We start from the raw sequence: 21,207 nt of genomic DNA, 5'->3' as shown, positions 1-21,207 counted from the left end.
CCCATCTCCCTGCACTGCTGAGTGGGGAGGAGGTAGAGAATTGGGAATAAAGTTAAGCCTGGGAAGGAGGTGGCGGAGTGTGTTTTTTAGGATTTGCTTTACTTCTCATTACCTTGCTCTGATTTTGATTGGTAATAAATTTAGCAAAGTCCCCTAAATCAAGACTGTTTTGCCTGTGGTTTTAACTGTTGAGTGATCTCTCCCTGTCCTTTTCTCAACTCATAGGCCTTTTGTTATATTTTCTCACTCCTGCCCAGCTCTCTTCAGAGGAAGAGAGTGATAGAGCAGCTTTGGTGGCATCTGGCATCTATCCCAGGTCAAACCACCACAAGGTTTTTTTTTTTTTGTGGTGTGCTATGGTGTCTGATTTCGGAGAATCGCAGGAGTGGCCAGCCAGGACCCTAAGCCTTAGTCCAAAAATAGGAGGAAAAATAACTGCATTCGTATGCACCTCTTAGGTTGTATTCATGTTTGTTTGTGGTGATTAGTGATTGCTCTGAAGGTAAAAGTTGCAGTGTCTAAGTTGACAACTTAGCGTGTTAACCCAGGCTACAAGTTGATGCAAATCTTTGGACTGTCCTGTTCTGCCACAGTCCGCTTATCCGTGTTCATTTGTAGCTCAAACCAATAAATAGCCCATCAGGGTGCTCACATCTGTGAGTGTTATGTGCTGCATCTGGCTGGATCCAGTACCAGATTTGGAAGTGTGGTGGAGGAATTTGCTTTACTGTGGTTGCTGACAGTCATTTTTCACTCCCCTCCTGAAGTACGGACACAGTTTGCCAGATGTGCACAATGTCAGCATGCTCACACATGTGAAATGGGTAAACAGGGTTACCAACCCTCTGTTCCTCAGATCAAGCCATTTATTTGGGTCTCAAAACCCACTCCACCACTGTCGGTCCTGGAATTGAGTGAGAAGGACAGGTTCATGCCATACTGCCCTTTTTGACCCCATTGGGATACACAGGCAAGGACATATGTCCGGCACTTATGCAAGTGGCCAGTTGTCAGGGTGTAAGGTTGCCTCCTCAGTGTCCATGTGCAGATACAGGGGAGTCCTTACTGATTGTGATAAAGAGTGATGAAGTTCTGGAATTGTCTGCCTAGGGAGGTGGTGGAGTCACCGTCCCTGGATGTGTTTAAGAAAAGATTGGATTGGCACTCAGTGCATGGTTTAGTTGAGGTGGTGTTAGGCCATGGGTTGGACTTGGTGATCTTGGAATTCTCTTCCAGCTTGGTGATTCTGTGATTCTGTGTGATTAAATCCTCACAGAGCAGAGCTGTGGTTCCTGTAGGTCTGTTAACCCGTCAGAACGAGTCTTTGAGACCTTGGTCTCAGAGGCATCTGAGCATAACAGAGGACGTGTATGCTGGAGTTGCACATTGTAACTCCCACTTAATCATTTGCCAGGCAAAAAGCTGCTCTAAAACCTTGCCTTTGGTATAAACATTGCATCTTTTCTATTTTAAGGAGTATTCTAAAAATCAAGATAGGCAGGCAGATGATACAATCACAGAAAGTCTTTCTCCAGCAAGTGATGATAAAAGCGCTTTGTGTTGTGATAATGTCTGTTCTTTGTGCAGAAATTTCAGTTCCTTAAATGGAAATGCACCAAATACTTAATCTTCTCCTTGCTTTCATCATCTTTCAACAGATTCAGATATCTGTCTTTGGAAATGTAAAGCTAACTGGTCTGATGAATTTGGTTGCTGCATCTTGAACATTTAATTTTTCCTTATGCTCTGGCGTCTGTTATTCTTTAGCACAATCACACTGAATATCAATTAGGAGGCAGGAAGATTATTGTGGAAAACTTAGTGAGGGGGATGCGATGCTGACTGGAATTTTGGCTGTTGTGATTGGGGATGCATGTTTGCCCTGAATTCTTTCTGAACTTTGGAAACTCTTTAGTATTAATCTACATGTGAGGTGCTGCAACATGAGATTTTGAGATCCCCATGATTTGCATTCCTCTCTCCAAAATCACAGTAAATGGTCTCTTCCACGGACAGGAAGACAAGACAAGTGGTCAGTGCCAAAGTTATTTAGCAGATGGTGCTTGAGTAGTGAGCAACATCATCATCATTTCGAGTGTAAGGCATATAATAGATGTCTACCGGCCTGGCAAATGAGACCCCTGGAGTTACTCGCTTGCATCCGTCTCCCATCCTGCAAGATGCTGCCATCTGTCAAGACACCGAGCCAGGCCTCACTTAAATAAAGAATCTATTTCCCCCTTCTTTCCAAAGCACTTGCCATCGCCTGGGTTAATACGCTATGTGTGGGCTTACGTATGTCATACATGTGAGGGAGGAGGAAGTATAGATGCAAACATGAGAAACGTGCCCTTGGGTTCTGTCACTTGGGGCAGACAATGTTGATGCACGGTAAACATTTGCAGAAAAACATTCAGTACTTGGGTGCCATTGTACACCAAGCATAGACAGTAATGGCTCTTGCCATGATTTAACCTCCTCTTTCTCTTTCTTTTGGCAGAGTGTGACAAGCTGCGGCGGGATGGCTACCGGAGCTCGCAGTATTACTCTCAGGGCCCCACCTTCTCCTCGTCCTCCAGTGCAATCTGTGCAAGCTACCAGGATGATTATGAAGAAATTGAACAAAAGGTAATGGTGGGGGACAAAGCTCTGGAAAAATACTTGCCTACAGTTTACTTGCCTGACATAACACTGTTCAAATAAGGCAGGGTTTTTAGAGGATCACAAAGATGTTTACTCTTTTGAATTACAATGATAGTGGGTCATCTGACTTTCATGGGCTCTAAAAATCGCAGTTCTGCCCATGCTTTGATATGAAGTTCCCACTGGCATGTTCAGGGTGTGAAAGCGGGAAGGGGTTTGGTAATGTTCTGAGGGAAGACCCCAGCAAGGGTAGCTGTTAAGTGTTTACATTCAAGTAGCAGGAAGAGCTATTCAGCAGCCATCAGCAGACTCGAATTGTAACTTGGATAGATGCACACTTTGAATTGCTAATACAGGCAGTTACTCAGTTAGGTAGAGGCTTTGTCCTAATGCATCACTGCTGTTTGGTAAAGGCATCCAGAAAATGAAGATTACCCATTAAGTTTGGTTTATTGCCTTTCTTTCAGCTTACTTCACGATTTTTGTGTTTATATCCCCTCATCTCAACTCCTAGTGCTCTTAGCTTAGAATCTAGAAATAAATAAAAAGAAGGAGCAGTTGATCACAAATTTTAAAAAAAAATTATGAAGCCATATTGCTCTATACATCAATTATATAGATTTCAATTACAGAACCTAGTAAGCTGCATTAATGTTCTGAAGAAGAAAAATTCTGCTCCCCTGTCATTATCCTGTTGTGCCTGTGGGCTCTGAAGGAAAAGCTGACTTTGGTGTTGGTGGTCTAGGATGTTACTGCTGGGGTGGATGGCAAGATCCACTGGAGTGTGCCTGTCTAAAACTGAAATGCCAGAGCTCCTGGCATTTTCAGGATAGGTATTCTAGGATACTTTGCCAAAAATTGATGTTGCTAGAGAGTGGGAGGATGTCCTTGATTGTAACAGAGTTTAATTTCTTCAAATTGTTACTAAACCATATGTTCCTCTGTAGTATGGACCAAATAACTATCAGCAAAATGTGCAGGTTTTTGAGTATGCACTTTAAAGGGTGCAGTGTTTTCAGTTTTATTCTCTATGGGTTTTAGTCACATAATAAAAGGTGGAGTGGAATATGTACAGTCTCTCATGCAGGTGGTGATTGCATTTTATCTGTGTATTGGCAGGGAATGTTAGAGCATCTTGTTTAGCTGTGTGCGGTATGCACTGGCAGAGAGCCGAGAATGTAAAGCACATTCATACTGTGGAATGTATTATAATGGTAATTTACAAAACCTTGCTGAAATCAGTGGAATTATGATTTCCACTGGGGAAAGTATTAACACCTTGTTTGTTGCTATTGATACACTGCACATAAATGCATACATATATGTCATCAACTTGTCCTGGCCAGTGCTGTGCAGCATACAACCATCTGCGCATGCAAAACTAAAGTAATATTTAAAAAACATAAATACACTTTTCTTAAAACAATTTGAATGAAAGTATATAAGCATGGGTGAGGATTCTTGGAGACTTAAGAGCTGTCATCCATCCTTTCTTGGTTAAGGGTTTTTTGAGTGTTAATATAATGTGTTACTAACAATTTCTGTGCATTCTGGGGAAAATTAATGCAACTAAGTATGCTTCAAATATAAGATAGCACTTTCATTTCAAATTGGAATAGGTTCCTTTAAGTATTTTTAGCTGAAAGGATGATTCAGAGCTGTGGAGAAAGATAGCTGCCAAACTGACAGTCTTGGCTGTTATTGATTATCTCAGAACCATAACCTTAACCCTGCCACTCTTATTTCCAGCTCACAAAGACATTAAGTCCTTGTAAACTGTAGCATAATTCTCCGTTCATATTGTATAATTCTCTTTTGTAGAGTCTTTTGGCCAGTATCTTTGTTTAATTGGCTTTTTTTTTTTTTTTTTTTTGGCAATGGTGTAAATTTTCAATCTTCCTTTGAATGAATGTTTACCACGACAGATTTCTGAACTTGAATTATTATCCTACTGGTAAAGAGCCAAGTAATTCTAATAAGTCTTATGCCTTGAGGGAGTCATATTTCAGCCGTCAGGAGAGTTCTTCAGTAACAGTGTGGATCTGAGGTCACCAAAAATCCTGTGAATCAAGATGTGAACTCCTTACCACTAGAGGAAAGCCTTATAGCTTTGTTGTCTATTCAAAGCAAAAAAGCCAACATTTAAATTCTGTGTATGCAGTACTTAATAATTGAAATTCGAGAACAGCAAAGTAATGATGGGTGGATGAATATCTATTTACTGTTCATAAGCTTCTTACTTGATATAATTGCCAACTTGCAGGAAAAAACAGTGTGATTTCACAAGGAAACCAGCTTTCCCTGTTATTTTAAATCTAAATTATTTATTCTAAAAATAAAAACCACAGTCAGATATTTTGTTTGTCTGTCCGCACTGGAGACAATATGAAACCATGGCTAGGTGATGCCAGAGGAGACCTTGAGCCACAAGCGTTCTCAGGTTTTGTGGAGGTGGGTGTCTGTCAACAGAGGGTAATAGTCATGCTACCAAGCACTTAGGTTCAGTGTCAGGAAATGCCTAAGATACACAGAACATGTGCTGTTCCAAAGGAAAATCAATAGGGAGAAGCAGGCCCAACTCAAAAATGAGTAAACAAAATTAGAAAACATTAGAAAGCTAGAGTCTGTGAGTGGAAGTTGATAGAAAATCAAGTGTTTGGATCTGCCCTTTTACTTTTTATGTTGATTCTTACAAGTTAGATTAATGGAGCACAAGCCAAGCTCCAGTGTAGTACTGATCCTAATTGAGTTTGTTGGTGATTAAATTGGTTTACCTGGATTTTATATCTCAGTTCTGTGACCAGTCTTCTCCTTTCTTGTATTGTACATGCTGCTATTGGTGACACAACTTGGAGCTGTACCTATCCTTCAGTACTACTGTTTTACCAGTGTAAAAGATGTTCTGAAATGTCACTCTCAAACTCCAGTTCTCCTTATGTTCTGAAATGTATGCATGTGTTTATTAACTGTATTTGTCTTTTGTGTGTTTTTTTTCTTACTCCTTTTACTTTCCCTTTTTACCACTCATTCTCTTTGTTTCTTTTTGTCTCACTCAACAGTCTAGTCTGTTAGACTGCATCTCTCAGTCTTGCATTAGCGCCTGCTGTAACTTGGTTCCGTGGAACAACAAGGTACCTTGCCCACGAGTGGGACCATCCAGCTGCCATATCTGCAGCTTGATGTTACTTGTAGCATTTAGCATGTATGCAATCTTGTTCTGCTCTTAGCCTTCAGTCGTTACCTGCTGCTTTTTTCTGCTTAAAAAAAAAAAGTTTAAAAAACCAACTGCTCAACAGAACAGTCCCATGCCAGGTTTGTTTCTTTTATTTTCCTCTGTACTCCTTGTTGTCTGCAGTACAGTATCCTGTATTTACTTGGTTCACAGAATGTTTTCTTCCCTTTTTTGCATATTAACATTTGCCTCCTTTGAAACACCTCCCCCAATGGACATTGTGTTTTATTTAATTGGCTGCTTCATTGGTTTTTAATTAGCTGAGGAAGAACTACTAATTTGGAGGAATGTGTTTTTCTTGAATGATAAGTGTGAACTGCAGAAAATACCTGCTCCCAAGTATGCAGTATATTATTTCTTTATTCCATTTATGCAAATGTTTGTGCACCCAAAACTCATGGTGGTTTTCCCTACATTTTGTCGTCTGGCTTATGAACTTTCCCTTGATAGTTATGCTTTGGATGAAAAAACACTTATTTCACTTATTGGGCGGGGATTGTGTTTTTGCCACTGTGCTCATCTAAACTGTTAGTTATCTCTCAAATACCTGCAAGAAACTGTTTTGTGTCTTAAGTGAAAACAAGTGTGCTAACTGCATTGATTTGAGAAGTCTAGTCCGAAACTTTGCTTGGTGTTAAGAGGAGGTAAAGCAGTTGGGCACTTCAGTTTTGGAGGTGGGAATGCCTAAAAAGCCCTGAGGCATGAGGTGTCTGGCAGAGCTGAAGATACCCCTGGTGGTGATGTCCTCAGCTGGCCTCCCTGGCCCTCTGCTGCAGTTGCATGGCACTGCTCTCGTAAGCAACACATACATTTTATACCATTTGCAGGGGGTTGTTTTTTTTAAATACTCTGTGCCATTTACTGACCTGAAACAGCAGCTCATAATACATGAAATGCCAAAGCATAAGGAAGTGAGTACAGAAAATCTTTGAACAAAGAAAAGAGGGTAATTGTTCACTCATGGCATACTCAGACTGTGCGGCTGGCTGTGAGAATTGTGGATGCTGAAAGTTTGCATGGGTTTAGAAAGCAACTGGGTACATTCTTGAAGGGTGAGGACTCCATCCAATGCTGAGAGAATATTCAGGAAAAGGTATCTGCTCTGTGCATACTCAGATTTAAATTTCACCTTGATATCATTGATTGCCCATTATCTTAAGGCAGATACTAGATAGGCTTTTAGAGCTCCAAACAGTACCGATCTTGTTTTTTATTCCATTACAACAGAGTAGAGGAAGAAGAACTTTTCTGCAGTGCTTGTAAAGGTGACAATTTGCTTGATAGTCAGTAATTTTGGCTGACAAAATAGTTCTTTCACTACTGAGACATAATGAAGGTTTTGAAGTGAGGAATTTAGTGTGATAGCAATGCTGGATAGTGCAAGTGGAGATCTGTGTTCGGAAGTAATAAAATGGAATGTTCTGTGAAAACTGGGGGAGCTAGACTGGTGACCTTGGTCTAGAGGACACCAAATAGAGTATAATGACTAATACATCTAAAGTGTAAATTCATGTAAATATATAGTATGGCAGTGTTCCATGAGACACTGTGAAACACCACGGGTTGAATTAGGTATGTGAAGTGCCATTCTCAATTGGCCAGGTTTGGGACTTGGGTTTCTTTTCCCTATTATTGACTGACTTGATGCCTTGGTGTCAGGAAAATGGCACTTAAAGCCATCAAACCTAGTAAAACACTGGAGCAGAAATAGGATGTTGGCAAATATGATAGACAGCTGAACTGTATGGCTTCTATCTGCAACACTGATTGGTTTTTTCTCTGTTTTGTTTTTCTGATAAATTACGATGTTAGAAATTATTTTAGTAGACAGTAGGGTAAATGACATGACCAGAAGTTTGAAGTCTCTTTACTAACAAGTAAAATTTGTATGGATTGAGTTTTCCTCCTGGAGGTTCCATCTTTTTTTAAACAGTGTAGTATAAACCCCTGGTACATAAAAAGGATTTAGAATAAACAGATTATTTAGGCAGAGAGTGCTGCAAGATACATAGCATAAACTCATTTGTCATCTGGGACCTCTCAAATAGCATGAATGTGCTGAGATAGTGAAACCCTTTTGTTGTATCTCAGCAGCTGAGTTGGCTGGGGGACAATATGTCAACAAGGCGTCAGAGAGGCTCCAGCTTACTGAGCCATATAGCCTGTCTATAGGATATTTATAGGCCACTTTTCTCCTGGATTCTCATTTTAACTCATATTTGAAGGTTCATGCTTTTTCCCGTCTGGTGCATGTTTGTGGAAACACTGTGAAGTCCAAGGCTGCTACTTTCATATCCCACCTTTTCCTCTTACCACATCCATGAAAAAGAAAGAATTCCAATAAATTTTCCTGCAGAGATGAGTGTAACAATCCATCCCACAGAGATTTGGCTGTTTAAGTCTAGCAGTGAAATTACTATGACTAGGAGATGTTTTAAAAATGCAACAAGTACTTCTGTTACGATCACAGAGTTTATAATCAGCTTTGCTAAGCAGGTATTTACTCTCAATGTGCTGCCTCGTTCTTCAGGTCTAACAGACCTGACTGGAGAAGACATTCCTTCCACACATCAGCAATTCATTGCATCTTCCAGCAAGCTTCCATGCTGTAAATCTGGGAATATTTGCTTAAAACATGTAAATCTCATTTGCATCGTAATAATAGAGGTAAATAATTTCTGTCTGAAGAAGGCTGAAGGATGAGCTTCTGCATTCCTGTATTGTAATAAAGCTGTGTACAACTTTGTCATGCCTATACAATTATCACTGAGAGTACTTTGGAAGAAAGGATGTAAGTGGAGACAGGCATGTTTCTTCCAGATCCATGGAAGATACATTTACAGCTGAAATGTGAACACTTACTCCTACAACCAAAACCACCTCCAGCTCTTACTGAATTATTTTGTAGAAGTTCACACCTGTGTCCTATGGCAGGAGGTCATTCTCACTGACACTGCTTTGAACTCAGCTGCACCACTGGGTTTTCAGCGGCTTCTCATTGGTTATGTGCTCGTGTAACGTGATTCATTTCTGTCTGTCTTACTTCATCTGTCCCTAATTTTCTCAACTTCTAATTCTGCAAATTTTGTGATTGATATTCTGCATTTCTTTGGATAATTAGGATTCCCTTGTATAGCAGATGCTTCACTTCTTCAGTGTTTCTGTTGATTCACTATAACAAAAAACCTGTTCTGCTTGGCTTGGGTAGTTTCTTGAAAAGGAAGAATGGCATTATAACCAGTATCTCTGCCACTTGACATGCTGGAGTAGCCCCTAGTGATTGCTGTATGACAGCTGAGACCTGACATTGCAGTACAGTCTGAAGGTGACAGATACTGATGCTGACAGTATCAACCAAGCAGCATATTTGAAGGTCACTGGTGCTCATCCTCACCCCAAACAAGCTGCAAAACTATGCTTGAGGTGTCTCCCTGATTCAGGTGGAGAAAAGCTCACTGTAGGACAAGTAAAGCAGTATTTCTTTGCCTCAGCCCTTGCTTACTCCTTCATATAGACATGCCTGCTGTGACAAGTGGGCTATCACCCCCCTGCCATGTTCCTTAAAAATCCTTTCTCTCTTGCTCAGTTTTTAAGCCTCATTGGGGGTAAGCATAGCCTGGAGGCAGTTTTCCCTTCTTCAGTGGCATTCCTGTCCCAAATTGCTTAAGTTAATGAAGGTTTTTATGAATTTGGGTGATTTGAAATGGGAAGGTCTTTGTGTTTGTGCCTAAGTACAGGTATGTGTGCCCACACTGTATATGGGTATTAACAGTGCAAAGACACTCTCTCATAAAAAGATTAGCATTCATATAATATTATTACTTGGTTTTAGAGCCCTTTAGAAACAGTGGAGGCCTGAAAAAATATTGGTGTCGTCCCAGAAGGTTGTATAGAGCTGCTGGGGTTTTCACTGGGCTGAGCCCTTACCTACAGAGCAGCATCTATCCCTTCCACAGCCTCTCTAGGAAAGAAATTCAAGGCTGTCAGAAATGGATTATTTCCTTGAAGAAAAGGTCCCATGTTTTGAAGTGTGGCTCCAAACCACAGAATGACATTAGTAATAGTTTCATTGCCTGAAATGTTTTTTTAGTGTTGCCTGAAGAGGTTTTGCTTTTCTTTTACTTTCTGCCTGGAAGTTGCTTTTATTTTTATTTTCAATTAAATAAATTGTTGGACCCTGTCCTAAAGGATGTAGAGTCAAAGCATAATAGAATAAATAAATGGTTATTTATTTATAAACAGTGGGAACTCCTCATAGTAACAGGAAGAAAATTAAAATCAGAAATGATAAACAGTGGTTGCAGACCAGTGTTTGGGCATGTCTTCTGTATAGCACTCAGTTTCAAGAGAAAATAGATCACTTAGACTGAACACCCACAATAACTAAAAAAAAAAAAAAAATCCATCTGTTTTAAGTAACTGTGATGTTTCCTTCCATCCCTCCACTGTGCAGCAGTGAAGGGGTAAGAGGCAGTGGTCCAGTGCTGACAACCCTATTCTGAATAGTATTTGGCTTTCCAAAGGGAGAGAGGAGTAAAGGAAAGAGATGGGTAATTTTGGTCTGGTAGTAGGGAGGAAGGTCCCAAAGCAAACACCTCTGAAACAGAGGAATCAGCAAGTTGCAGAGAGATCTCTGCTAGTGCTGAAGCTGCTGTGCATCTCCTCTTCTGTGTTTTTTTCTCTTTTTTGTTTTGTCTTTGGGCAGAAGGAGACTGTGGTTGGTTTTCCTCCAGGTCTTCTTTCCTCTCCTGCTTCTGGGATTCCCTGGAGTGCCTTGCTGGCAGGACTGGGGGGGAGAGAAGGCTACTTCTCTTGGGTTGGTTCACTCGAGTTTGTGAGCACCTGTTGCTAGAAGCCCCAGTGATGTCTTCTGCATTCCCTGAATCTGCCTGCCCTCGGTGTTTGCCATGGACAAGCGCTGTCCTGTCAGTAAAAAGCTGTGTATGGCTTTCTCTGCCATTGCTGGCATGCAAGCAAAGACCTTGTAATGCAAACAGATTTGCTGCCCAAAAAGAAATGGCTTTTTGGCTTATAACTGTGGTGGAGGGATTTCCACAAGCTCTTTTTCTGGTGCAGAAAGTTTTTTGTTTTGTTGGTTGGGTTGGTTTTTTTTTTTTTAAGTAAAACATTTCATGGAATTGCAACCTGCCACTTTGAAAAGAACTGATTTTTAAAATTACTAGTCTGTGGCTACTAATAATGTAGCTTTACTCCTGAAGAATTGGTAACCCCTTGAACTGTGGCATGAGTTTCTCCAGGACCAAAGCAAAGTTATTTGCTACCTCTCTGATCCATGGCTGATGATTTTTTTGGAGTGTGTTGAGTAGGTCTTTCACTGAGCTTTGCTAAAATCTGTCTTTTCATAACAGGCTTCTTGCTGAGACCTTATGCATTCTTACAGCCTAGTGCACCTGGAGCAAAGTAGTGCTCAGATCTTGTCTTCTAATAGGGCATGGGGAGGTGAGAGGGGAAGGGAAGGCAAACCTCAGTACAGGGAGAGAGGGGTTAATCACTGCAGAAGCTATGTCAGTGTGTAAGGTGTAATTAGCTACTGTGCTTTGCTGTGCACATTCTTTTCTCCTTCATTGGTATGTATTCCTTAGACTAATCAAATATCATGAAAAAATACAATCTAGATGTTTTGTTGTGTGCTTTTTGGTGTGTGTTTTTAAAATTGATCTTTGTGTAGGTCAAAGTGGGATATTTGTAAGGGTGTTTTGCTCCACAAGCAATCGTGCTGAGTGCAGCAGCAACACCTTAGTAATACCATAGTCCTACCTTTTTTTTTAGTGGTAAACTCACATTGTTGTATGTATTTCTGTTTGTAGTGTCCTGTCTCTCCCCCTGAAGAAGAAAATCTTATTACCATCAAAAGGCCTAAAAGTCCAGCTACAAATGAGTTGTCAGATATCAACACCCAAACCAACTGGACTAAGTCTCTCCCACTCCCAACGCCAGAAGAGAAAATGCGACAACAAGCGCAAGCCGTCCAAACAGATGTGGTTCCTATTAATGTGACTGGTAGGCTTTTAATTTCAGTAATTGCATTACACTGACGAGGGAGGGCAGAGATGAAAGGGGCTAGTATTTGGACAGTCATATATTCAATGCATGAATTTTAAATTACTTACTGCACCTTTCTGTGAAAACTGTTTTGCAATTAATAGTCTAAATCTGAACTTAATTAGAAAATGTCAAAATCCCTTAAAATTATCATTAATGGGAGATAGTTACAATATGTGGGCTTGAAATGGCATTAGATATTTTTGAAATACAAGAAGAGGACTGATAAATAGCAGTATTTTGCTGCAGACTGCACTAGGATTTGTAATTGAGAATCATGGTTTATCCAGTGTTGATAATATTTCAAGGTTTTCTTCTAGGAATTTTATTTAAGGAAAATTGTCAGGGACTTCTGTGTTCCAAAGACTAAATATTAAAAAATCAGGAAAAAAAGCTCTAGGGTGTAATTTTTATCGGCAGCAAAAGGTTTAGGTGTCAAGGAGGGTAGGATTAGAACTGCAAAAGTTAATGAGGTTACTTACACCTTTGAGCAATACTCTTGATAAGACACTCCACTTACATAACCATAGTCCACGTTTTGTTGTTATGAACTGTGTATTAACTCTTCATTTTGCAAATGAATTTGGTTTAACAGTTGCAGAGCTCTCACTCTGTGGAAGTTAAATTATGTTAAAGCTTAGTGCTGAATAGATACTTTGTGGTGTGTAAAATAGAATTTCCATGAAAGGTGGAATTAGTGCTTCAATTTAATAACCCGTCTTTTTCTGCACAGTATCAAGATTGTCTGCTATTAGTTAATTCAAATAACTGACCGCTTGCCTGCCAAAACCAGGATGATATTCAATATCCAATTTATTTCAAATGCCATATGGCGTGCTCTGACTCCACGCTTACTCGGGCAATCAATAGCTTGCAATATTTGTTTGTGTTTTGAAAGTAAATTAGGCTCTCTTTCCCTCCATGACTTCCAATGCTTTTTTCACCTGTATTGTTATAAACTAGTATTTTAAATAGTATTATTTAATAGTATTTAAATATTCTAATAGCATAGGTGCAGGACATCTGTAACAAACATCAGCAAACTCTGAGAAATCAACAAGAAATGATGCCTTAAGTAAACAGCAGAAAATACTTGAAGTAAACAGATGAAGACAACATGAAATCATGAACACCCCACCTCTGGAAAACTAACAGAAGGAAAATGTTGAAATGTTACTAGGCCAGTTGGTATTTTCTAGGGAATTGAGGATACAGATGCAGAAGGGCAAGTTATGGGAAGAACGCGTAATCTGACATTATCAATAAGCTTGAGTAGGTCTTAGATATTGTGACAGCAGGAACACAGTACACTTAAGAGAAACAGTAATCTGCTGTTTGATTTAATGACCCCAGATACTGCAAAAAATGTGGGGGAATTAAAGAGATGGAAAGAAAAATGAGGTAAAAGGATCAAATAACTCACAGATTTTAATTTAGCATCATGTGGAACATTACCTTGTTTAGATAAATTATGCTTGTGAGTTCAACCTGCATGATTCAACTGGTGTAGCAAACTGTGGTCCCCTGAATTGTTTAGTTAGCACTCAGAAAACTCGGTGATTTTCAACGTTTCTCATTGAAATGGTGCACGTGCATATCACACCTCGCCTTTCTGGAGTGTGTGGTTGAGCACTTACTCTCTTATACACGTGGTGACTGGAAGACATAGAAAGGAAGGGCATTAAAGGAAGACTGCTGTTGCACCATGTGGAGTAGTCTCCAGGATCCACCATTCCCTTTCCCTGGAAGTAATTAATATTGCTACTGTGAAACAAGGCAAGCGACGTGAGCCACACACAACATACAGAAAAAGCTGCTGCCCTTGTTCCTCCTTAAAAAGTCACAATCTGCTCCCCTCCTCTGCTCTCCCACACACTGAGTAATTTCATTTTGTGAAGTTCCTTATGTTACTGCACGAGGAAGGAAAAAACTGACAAGAAATTCTGTGCCGTTTGTTCAACATACCACGGAACAAACCATTGAGGATTTTTGTTTTGATTTGGCCTTTTCCTTCACACACTCTTTTTCTCACTCTCCCAGAAGAGAGGTTGAAAAAACTTCCATTTTATTACTCCTAGCATGAAATAAAAGATTGACCTCTGAAGAGGCTGCTGGCAGTTGATAACATTTTCAGCAGTGCATTAGTAGTGATTCTGCTACAAAGGCCTCTCACGTGGCTGTGCAATAAATGCTCCATGAGTTCAGCTTTCAGGGCTCTTTGGTGAACAGATTGCAACTAATACAGTAGTCATAAAAATCTGCTGGATAGCCTGAAGGTGCAGGGGCATTGCATTAGGCTGACAAGCTGCTGACTAGACATCCAGCTTTAGAAGCATTTTCAGTCTTGGGGAGTGCCTGGGCTGAGCTTTATTCTGGCCTGGAAGGGGTTGGACTGAATTTTTCAGTGGTGGCCAGTCTTTGCATTTACATATCCTGTGGCTTAAAAGATACATAATGGTGCCTATTCTTGTGGGTTTTCCGGAACTAACTTGCTTTGCAGATAGAGGAGTCTGCTAAGGGTGGAGGTGATTAGTGCCAGGCTGGATCCTGCAAAATATTTAAGCTTGAGTCCAGCTGGACTGACTTCAGTGAGATTCAAGCACATACTTAAATATTTTCAGTGAATCCAAGGAAAGTGAGTATACTGCATGAGGGACAACTGAGTAAAGTATATAAGGAATACCTAGATAGTTTTTTGCAAACCTAGAAGAGAAGCAGAAAAGTATCCTTAAATCTGTAAAATACGTTTAACATTGGCGTCAACATATTCTAAAATGAAGAAGATGACAATGAAGAAAAAAAAGACTGAGATATGTGATTTTGCTTGTTGGATTTCATTGAAGTTGCTATTTTGAAATTATACAGATTTGCATAGTGGCCTTTGTGTATCAAAAGCCGTGAAAGATGGATTAATTGAGTTAGATCTTAGGTAGCTCATGTGGAATAAGGTACTGTGGATCAGTTGACAGTAACATTTTCCCATGGCCATCCTGTTTGTGCTGTCTGAGGCTTCATGTAAAAGACTCTCTCCTTGTTTGCACCCTCTGCTTACCACTTATGTTTTATTCCAGGGCATTCAAAGCTACATTATAATTTTCTTGCAACTCACCATCTCAGGCATAATTGTTGGCCTTTGAGTGGATAAAGATATGTTCAGAGATGCAACATTTTCTCCTTCAAATCCGTTGGATCTGTTATAATGTGACTAAAATTATTTTTATCATCCTGCATGATGGGATAACCTAATGTCCTGAGTCTTGCCCCATATGGGTCCTAACATCCTAATAGTGGTAACGCCCCTGACAGTGGGCAGTCTGTCTCATTATTTCAGGGCTTCTGCTAAGCCAATGGGACCCATAGCTCTAAATTTTATAGTTCCCTATATGGGCTTCCTCCTCCCTTAATCTGACTTCAGTCAATCCAAAAGTTGGATGAAACTGACATTTTGTAACTGCTAAGATTCCACTCAGCACAAGTGCAGCCCACAGTCAAGGTTTCAGTCAAACAGAGTCAGAGTCTTTATATTTACAACATGGTGAATGAAAATGCTACATTTTTTCCTTGCATTTTCACAAGTCCACATGCTGTACTTTAATATATGACCATATCTTTAACAATTATAGAGGTAATGAGGTTTTTCTGTGCTATTCGCATGACACACATCATACAGATGTGCAGTCAGCCAGGGGTTAATTTTATGATGTATTAGTTACCGTGCATTAATCACTTTTTAGAGGTAAATAATTTGGTCATCAATTTTCAGAAAAAGGTGTACCGTGGAAAAAACCCATGTACAATGCATATCAAGGTTTTTCTGCCTTTAAGTTTTAAATGGGCTGTCTGAAGGACATTGAGCAGTGCTTTAAAATGCTTAAACTTCAAAAAAGGGAACTTACATGTGAGCTATGGGGGGTAGCTATTCAATTTTTCAAGAGGTGACAGAGAATTAACTCACGATCTATAGGGCAATCTTTATCTTACTACTAGTAAAATGGCCAAATTATAAACCTCTAAACAAAAGTGAATTCTTAAGGAAAAGCTGCTTTATGATAGTGGTGCTTCTGGGTCCCATTATGATACAGCACATGGTCATCATAAGGCTTTGTCTGGCAAAGTGCACTTACACACACATTTTTTCAGCTCTTGCCATTGTATATTTTTATAATCATCTGTAAAGTTTCAGCTTTAAGCATCATTCACTCTGAAATATTTATGAGTCCATGAGATCAGTTTGATCTCTGCGTGCTCCATAGTACTTATTTGTATTCGTGTTAAAAGATCAACACCAGAAATGTGGTACACTTGACAGGTTCAAAGCAACTTGGAATGAAAAAGAAGGGCCTCATGCGATTTAATGATGGAGCTGTGCAAAGACATCGTAATAGCTGTTGCCAATAGCAATGTCTGTTCCTGCATAAACCATTGTGATCTTTCATTTTCTTGAGCAGATTTGCTTTTTCTGCAGCTCATTACTTAAAAATAAATTCACAAAACCACAGAAAAACCTGTAAAGGGCCAAATTAAAGCAAGGATTCTCTTTGCTTGTGGAATTAGAGCTGGTCTCACCAAATGTGAACTGGGCTCAGAAGGTCAAAATTCCTTATAAAACATGCAGTACCGTGTAATGGATATTTGTGTCTAAAGCCTTACTGTGACAGTGTGCTGTATCTTCCTTCAGTGTAAACCTTCATTGTAGGACCAAGCTAACATCATTTATTAATGCCTTTTTTTCCATTTCTACAACAAAACTAGTGGAAGAAAGTGCATGATGTCAGTGTGCTTGGAAGTAATGTTGCTTTGCTTGTTCTACCATGTATTAGGGGAGAATTTCGACCGCCAAGCCAGCATTCGGCGGTCTCTAATTTACACAGACACGGTGGTAAGACGGCCGAAGAAAGTCAAAAGGAGAAAGACTATTACAGGAATCCCTGACAACATACAAAAGGAGCTAGGTATGGCTCATCAGAACTGTATTCCATCCACTGTTCATTGTCACTGCTTATCATTACTCAACTAATAACATCACCAGTGCTCATGAAACCAATACAGTCTGATAGCCTATTTCAGTTCCAAGTACGCCTGTGCCTCCTTGCCACCTCTTGCCTTGGGAAATTGGGACCTTTAATCTGTTGACTTCCATCTGTTAAAGGGAACAGGGTGTTTGGAAAATGGTGTACTGGTACAATGAAAATGTGCAGGGATATAAGGTTTCTGAACTTTAATGTTTTCCTTCAGATTTGGTCGTCTTCTCCAGGGTGTTCACCAAAGCAAAACTGAAGTGGGCCGGCCTATTGGCTTGTTACATAGTGTAGTAAATCAATTCAGGGATGCCTTCCTGAATCTGCTGAGGATTGCATAAAGAGTGAAGAACCTATTTTCCAGTTCAGTTTGGATCCCGTTTAGTTTTGGCAACCCCTTAAGTATCATTGTTATTTGATTGGCAATAATTTACCTGGACTTATTAGCTATTACATATAATCCAAAGGAAAATTACCTACTTGGTCACATTTACACTACCTCACACAGCCCTCCTTCACACTTTGTAGCAGATCTGAATTCAAAGCTGATGAAGCAATCTGAATTTTAGCAGACCTTTCAGACACTTTTTACAGAACTTGATTTAAATATCAGACACTTTACAGAACTTGATTTAAATAATGTTACTTTCCTTATTTTCTGAAAAACTAATTTTTTCCCAAATTATAACTTCACATATAAAATTTTTTTCTCAGTAGAGGAAGAATATCTTTTAAAATTGTCTGGCAGAACATAATTTTGATGCTTTACATGTGAAATCATCTCATTTGTGGATGATTTCAATAAGTTTTACTACCTTGTGTTTTGCATCTATTTATTTTTTAATTATGTTTTCAGTTTTTGGTTTATTTGTCTGGATTTTTCAGAAACAGAAGCAAAAAACTGTAGTTTGTCTGGATGGGTTTGAAATGAGCCAGAGGGTCAGGCATAGAAAAAGCCAAGAAACAAACAATTACATGAAGAGAAGTTTTTGAGTGGAACTGTGCTCCTTCAGCATCTGTAATGAAACAGTGCCCTACCATGGGAATCCTCTGCCTCAAGAAAGCATTTACAAAATGTAGAGGTTACATTTGTGACCACTTCAAAAAGATGTTTAATGCTTGAAAACATCAACTGTAGTTCTATTTGGTGGAGTAAACTGAGCATGCAGTTGGCATCTATCCTAAAAAGAATTCTTCAATTAAAGCCTTAAAAGAAGTTTGTGATTTCTGCCAATCTGTTCACTGAGGATGACAAGTTTTATACCCCAATTTTCATCTTTCATCTCTGTGCTGAGCACATTCCATGTTGCACTGCTTTGAAGGCTTTCCTTGGCTTCTATTTTAAGTTGTGTCCAACTGTAGGAGCTCTCTCTGGATGGTTCTCTGGCCCACAGCCTGTAGGCACACAGGGCTTTAGCCATCTGCCCCATGGCAGAAGTTGTCTGAGGAGCTCCATGTTGCTCTCTGGTGGTTGTGTGTCTTCCAGAGAGCACACTGTATGCCAGGAGAACTCTGTGACGGCAGTATCTGTCCTGTTAGCATATTGGTTTCCATCACAAGGCACAAAGTGCACATGAAAAGAGTGATAATGTCTTTGTCGTGTACCTCGGGAAACCAGACATGCTGCAGTGAAGTGATTTAGCCAGAGTCATCCACCAGGCCACTGGCAAGGCTGGGAATAACTGTAAGTCTCCCCCATCCCCGTTCAGTGCTCTTTCTGCCTTTCTCCCCTGTCACTCCCCAAATATTTCTGTAGCAGTCTGTTCCCGATTTCTCTTACGCTGTCCCAAAACAAACAACGAGTTGTTTTAAAACATTCCACAGTTCATTTGATCGGAACAAGTATCCGGACCAAACTCCAAATCAAGCAATTGCATTATGCCTATTGACATTCTCCCTGTGGTTTCAGCTGAATAAATCTCTTTGTTTCTCCCCTAAAGCGTTGCTGTGAATGGCTATAATATTTACACAAAGATTAAAATCCCTTGGTACACCAGAGTTGCTGCATGCAGGCTAAATAACCAACATATACAGCAGATTCTTGTAACCTCTTGTTTATCCTTCAGAAGGAAGCAGAAACTTGAGAGAACCTCAAAGCTTCAACCAGGCTTGGAGTATTTTCATTTCTTGTGGGAGAGCCTGGAAGAACTTCTGCCAGGCCAGGCTGCTGGGATTCTCCCCTGGCTGCTTTAGGTCGTTTGGAACAGAAGGGACCAAGCAGAAGAGAAAGCCTGTGCTGGCTGCTGGCCTGAGCTCAGCGGATGTGGTACCCTCATAGAATTTAGCCAGACCTACTGAAAGGAAACAGGAACTGCACCCACGTGCTCAAAGTATCTTTAAACATTCCTCCTTCTTAGCATTGAAATGCTGTTGTGTTTTCACAGGTGTCTTCTAGTGATGAACCAGTCTCTCTGAGTAGACTGGAAACTCCTGCATAAAAATTTCTGCATAAATAAAATGCAGCGTGATAGATGGGATTCTGAGACAGAGTAAGAACGTGAGGTGTCTACCAGTTTAGAGATGGCAGTTACTTTTTGAAGTTGTTTTTTAATAGCAGGACCTGCTCAGTACTATTTAGCACAGTGACACCAAAGTAACAGGAGAAGGCAAAGCATTCTTCTCTCTGCCAAACACAGCAATGAAAAAAAAAGTTCTGCATGCTTCTGAATTGCCTTCCTTGTCTTACAGACCATAAATATTGCATACATATTTAATGAGAGTGAATGTTGGATCAAAACTGCAGAAAGAACAGGAAACCTTTGAGATGTTTTAGTTCAAGTGCTCTCAGTTTCTCAGGTCTGTGTTGCCATTATCCATTGTCTCTAGATGTCTTCTTCAGATGGTACCTTATATGCAAACCTGTATTCCCCCCTCAGACCAGAATATGATTCCCAGTGAGAAGTTTGGTAGAGATGAACACCTTTCTGGAAGAACCTGTCACTGCCCTTTGTCGTTTCTTGTGTCTTGCTTTGTCATCAGCTCCCTTCACATGTTCCAACTCGCTAGATGAAATAAAGGCAGCAAAATGCTTGCACCTTTCCATGGTCCTTTCTTTGTGTCAGTGTTCTAGGGTCTGGCTCAGACTAACTTTGATTTTGTGGAGGTTCCAAGTTACCTGGTTGCGAGTGTTTCTCCAGAGCTCTGCACCAGTGCAGTTCGAGACACCAATGGGCAGCAGCTTCTGGTGTCCCAGACTCCCTGTCTTGCAGGAGGAGCAGGTCCCAGACCTGAGTATCTGTTCCACCACAATTCCTCTTCCTAATAAATATACCTCACCAAAACAGGGGAGAGGAGAACATCTTCAACTTTTCCTACTTTTGATTCCTTCGTCTTCTGACAGGCATTTTGGTTTTGTTTTTTAAATTCAAACAGAAAATTTCTGTTCTCTTGGTTTCCAAAAATGTCTTCTAATTTTATGCTTTATGTGTATTTCCTTTGAATTATTTAAATACTTTTTTGCCACCTTAGAGATGCAATGCATAGTCTTTTTGGATCTTTGATATTTTTGCTCCATGCACTTTTTTTTTCTCTTCCTCTCCTATGGGTTCAAAGGGTTGGAAGGACCTCATACAATTTTCTTCAGCTTATTTCCCTACCTCACTTTTTCAGTAGCTCTTGTGAGCTCCTGAATCAACAAGGCGTTGTCACCTATAGGATCTCATGTCAGTCTGACACCTGAACTGTCAGTCCTCCTTTTGCTTTCTTGCTGTTCAGCTCAGACCCCTGGTGGTACCAGTTGGTGTCTCAGGTATCATTTGAGACTGTTAAAGCTCTCCTTTGACAGGCCTGAAACAATTCCATCTCAGCAACATGGGGGCAGATGAGTCCTTCTGATCTCTAGAAACTCAGCTGTTCTGTTAAAGACTCCTCTTAATTGATACTCATCTCCAATTAGTCTCTCCAGGGCTAGCAGTCACTCAGGTTACAGGTCCCCATGGGTAAGAAGAGTCCCAGATACCCATTGGTCCTACAGAAATACCACACAAATACCCAGCTGTTCCAGCCAAGTAATTCTGCACCTGCTTCATTTTGCAGCTTTAGCAGTCCTTGGAGACAATATCTCTGTTTCAGAGTTACTGTGCCTTTTGACTAATACTGGATTTATAGCTGTAATTTTTCAACATTATATGTTTCCAGCACTATTCATTCATTGGTCTGGTGTTAGGGAGTAGGTATAATCTGCTTTTTGATACTGGGAGGATGAAAGACACAGATGCCAGGAATATAAATTTTACCGGAGGCTGTTCTGTT

At 40.1% G+C, this 21,207-nt stretch overlaps 1 protein-coding gene across 9 annotated transcripts in view; it reads left to right on the top strand.

The window, feature by feature from the left end:
* Positions 1-21,207, top strand: part of NHSL1 (NHS like 1) — a 178,124-nt gene that overhangs the window by 141,781 nt on the left and 15,136 nt on the right. For 6 of the 9 annotated variants that reach the window (XM_085055681.1, XM_085055682.1, XM_085055686.1 and 3 more), the window contains 3 exons: positions 2,501-2,628; positions 11,704-11,896; positions 16,759-16,890. In XM_085055681.1, the coding sequence (XP_084911807.1) occupies positions 2,501-2,628; positions 11,704-11,896; positions 16,759-16,890 (453 nt within the window). The remainder of the gene's footprint in view (positions 1-2,500; positions 2,629-11,703; positions 11,897-16,758; positions 16,891-21,207) is intronic. The other 3 variants (XM_085055684.1, XM_085055683.1, XM_085055688.1) reach the window with 1 other exon arrangement.

Source organism: Lichenostomus cassidix, chromosome 3 (assembly GCF_008360975.1).
Source record: "Lichenostomus cassidix isolate B80296 chromosome 3, HeHo_3.0, whole genome shotgun sequence".
In the NCBI taxonomy this organism is placed as follows: Eukaryota; Metazoa; Chordata; class Aves; order Passeriformes; family Meliphagidae; genus Lichenostomus; species Lichenostomus cassidix.
This window is presented reverse-complemented; position numbering and strand designations above follow the sequence as displayed.